Here is a 2,814-nt window from a genome sequence, read left to right on the forward strand (position 1 = left end):
ACAGGAAGCAGCCAGCCACTCACTTCTCAAACAGAGCGGCGCTCAAACCTCCTCTCGCTCCGCCCTCTCCTCCATGTGCGCAGGTGCTGGCTTGACAACTGGAAATCCCATTGGCGGGAACTTCCGGAAACTCCCTCAGCCCCGCCCCTTCCGCCCATCGCTCTTCCCGCCTTCCTGCCCCGTGCATGCTTGGCCTGCTGAAGCCCATTTCTGAGGCAACGCCCGCCAGGATGAACATCCGCAATGCCCGGCCCGACGACCTGATGAACATGCAGCACTGCAACCTGCTGTGCCTGCCGGAGAACTACCAGATGAAGTACTACTTCTACCACGGCCTGTCGTGGCCCCAGCTCTCCTACATCGCTGAGAACGAGGACGGCAAGATCGTGGGCTACGTCCTGGCCAAGATGGAGGAGGACCCCGACGATGTCCCCCACGGGCACATCACCTCGCTGGCCGTGAAGCGCTCGCACCGGCGCCTCGGCCTGGCCCAGAAGCTGATGGACCAGGCCTCGCGGGCGATGATCGAGAACTTCAGCGCCAAGTACGTGTCCCTGCACGTCCGGAAGAGCAACAGGGCAGCCCTGCACCTCTATTCGAACACCCTCAACTTCCAGGTTAGTGAGGTGGAACCCAAGTACTACGCCGATGGGGAAGATGCTTACGCCATGAAGAGAGATCTCTCACAGATGGCAGAAGAGCTGAGACGGCAGCTGGTGCTGAAGAAGGGCAGATATGTGGTTCTGGGCTCCGGGGAGAACCAGGAGGCCCAGGACAGCACACTTCCTGGTGCCGAAGAGAACCCTGCCGGTGAAGACAGTGGCAGTGACAGCACTGATGACCAGGACAGCTCAGAGGACCGGGATTCCACCTCCTAGAGCCTTGCCCAAGGTATTCTCATCCCTGGCCAGGCCCCTCTGTACCCCTTTACGTCATATCTTGTCCTACCCAATCCCGTCCTGACCCATCCTGTTGTGCTTTTGCTAGGTTTCTTGGTGACCACAGACTGGTACCTCTGACAGCCAAGATTCAGGGCTCACTCTTAGAGACCATGCACAAAAACTCACACGCTGAAAAATCAAAATAAGAGGCATTCTTCCTGCACTTTGGCATGAGTCGGATTCCTGGGTAACCTTGCAATCCATGCAAGGAACTGTATCTTCTGAGAATTCCAGTTAATAAATTGGAATGATGGAATTCTAAAACCCCCATTTTACAGCTCTTGATAAAGTAATGACTCTGGGGCCGATGGGCAGTAATAGTTAATAGGAGAAACTTGGCGACCCTTTGTAATGATAGGTCAGACCTAGAGCACACAGTGACGGTGTCCACAGTGTCACCTATGCCGTCCGTATTCCGGCTGAAAGAAAATGAGATTTCTTTTGTAGATCCCACATGCGTTTTCTATAAAAGGGACATGTCGAACGGTCCACAGTGCAGTCAGCAAAATCCAGAATGAAAATGTGGTGTTTGACAGAAGAAAGTCTTGACTTCTTCAGCAACTTAGTAGCATTTTAAAGAGGGCCGGGCAGCTGGGACTGTAGCTCATTGGTACTGCTCCTGCTTAGCATGCAGGAGGTCCCAGATCCAATGCCACCACCACCAACAACAAAAAGCAACAACAAAAGTATTTTCTGTTAAACTAAAAATAATAGCAACCACACAACCACTAGGAGGACTTTAGACACCCAGGCAAAATTCCAACATAGATTCTGTTCCATTAAGCATGCTAAATGTGACATAATTATCATACAAAAATTTTTTTAGTCAAATTAACTAACGTAATGCCTAGAATTGTTTTTAAAAATACACCAGCAAAAAATAAAGAGACCAAAAAAAAAAAAAAAACCAGTCCTAATGGAGAATTCAAATAGGAATAGCCTACAAAGGACAGGGGTGGGCTGGAGTGGGGAGGAGTGTCTGCCTCGCCTGTGAGTGGTCCCTGGGTTTGAGCGTAAGGACTGCGGGATAAAAAGACTAGGAATAAAATAAGAATGGCAGCATGTAATAATTGTTGAAGGTGAGAAATATGTGCTTGTGGGTTCCTTATGCTGCTTTTTCACTCTTGGATTTGTGAAAATTCACACAAAAATTTAGAGCAAAGTATTATACTTGCTAAAACATTCTAAGAAGCTGCTAAAGCCACACATAGTGGCACGTGTCTGTAATTCTACTTTGGGGGAGGTAAGAAGATCTTGAATTTGAGTTTGAGGCCATCCTGGGATAGTGAGATATTATTATTATTATTACTATTACTGCTATTATTTTTTTAAGAAAAGAAAAAGAGCCAATCTGATTCAGGGGTTAAAGGCACTTGCAGCCAAGTCTGGTGAATTCAATTTCATTCCCTGGGACCCACATGATAGAGGAGAATCAACTCTCAAAAGGTGTCCTCTGACCTCTGCACGTGTGCCCATAAACACACACACATATACACACACACATACACAAACACACACAAATATAATTTAAAGAAATACACCAACAAGCACCTTTTAAATCTTAGGAACAGGCTCAGTTATAATAATAGAATATCGCAGCATTTCTTCCAGAAAGAATTATGTCATATAATTCAAGGGTCCAGGCACTAAGGACAGTTTTAAAGTTTCAGTGGGATCCATCTGATCGGGGATCAAGACAGCAGAAGAATGTAAAGGGGGAGGTAAAATGGAAAACAGATGCCCAAACCCTTTTTCTGCACAGTGAAGCCGGCATTCCCTTGTCTAATGTACAAGGTCCTGGTTCTACACACAGTACTGCAATTTAAAAATAAGGAGAAGAAAGAAAACATCAAACGAAAGAAAGTTTTTCTCC

At 47.1% G+C, this 2,814-nt stretch overlaps 1 protein-coding gene across 1 annotated transcript; it reads left to right on the forward strand.

Moving 5' to 3' along the window:
• The first annotated feature begins 230 nt into the window (after positions 1 to 230).
• Positions 231 to 878, forward strand: Naa11 (N-alpha-acetyltransferase 11, NatA catalytic subunit). The gene has a single exon (XM_057772944.1). It carries the CDS (start codon positions 231 to 233, stop codon positions 876 to 878), a length of 648 nt encoding a protein of 215 aa, XP_057628927.1.
• The last annotated feature ends 1,936 nt before the right edge of the window (positions 879 to 2,814 follow it).

The sequence above is a fragment of the Chionomys nivalis genome, chromosome 6, assembly GCF_950005125.1.
Source record: "Chionomys nivalis chromosome 6, mChiNiv1.1, whole genome shotgun sequence".
Lineage (NCBI taxonomy): Eukaryota > Metazoa > Chordata > Mammalia > Rodentia > Cricetidae > Chionomys > Chionomys nivalis.

What these genes read in the sequence shown, in the direction of transcription:
- Naa11 (XM_057772944.1), top strand. Translation starts at nt 231, where the DNA reads ATGAACATCCGCAATGCCCGGCCCGACGACCTGATGAACATGCAGCAC.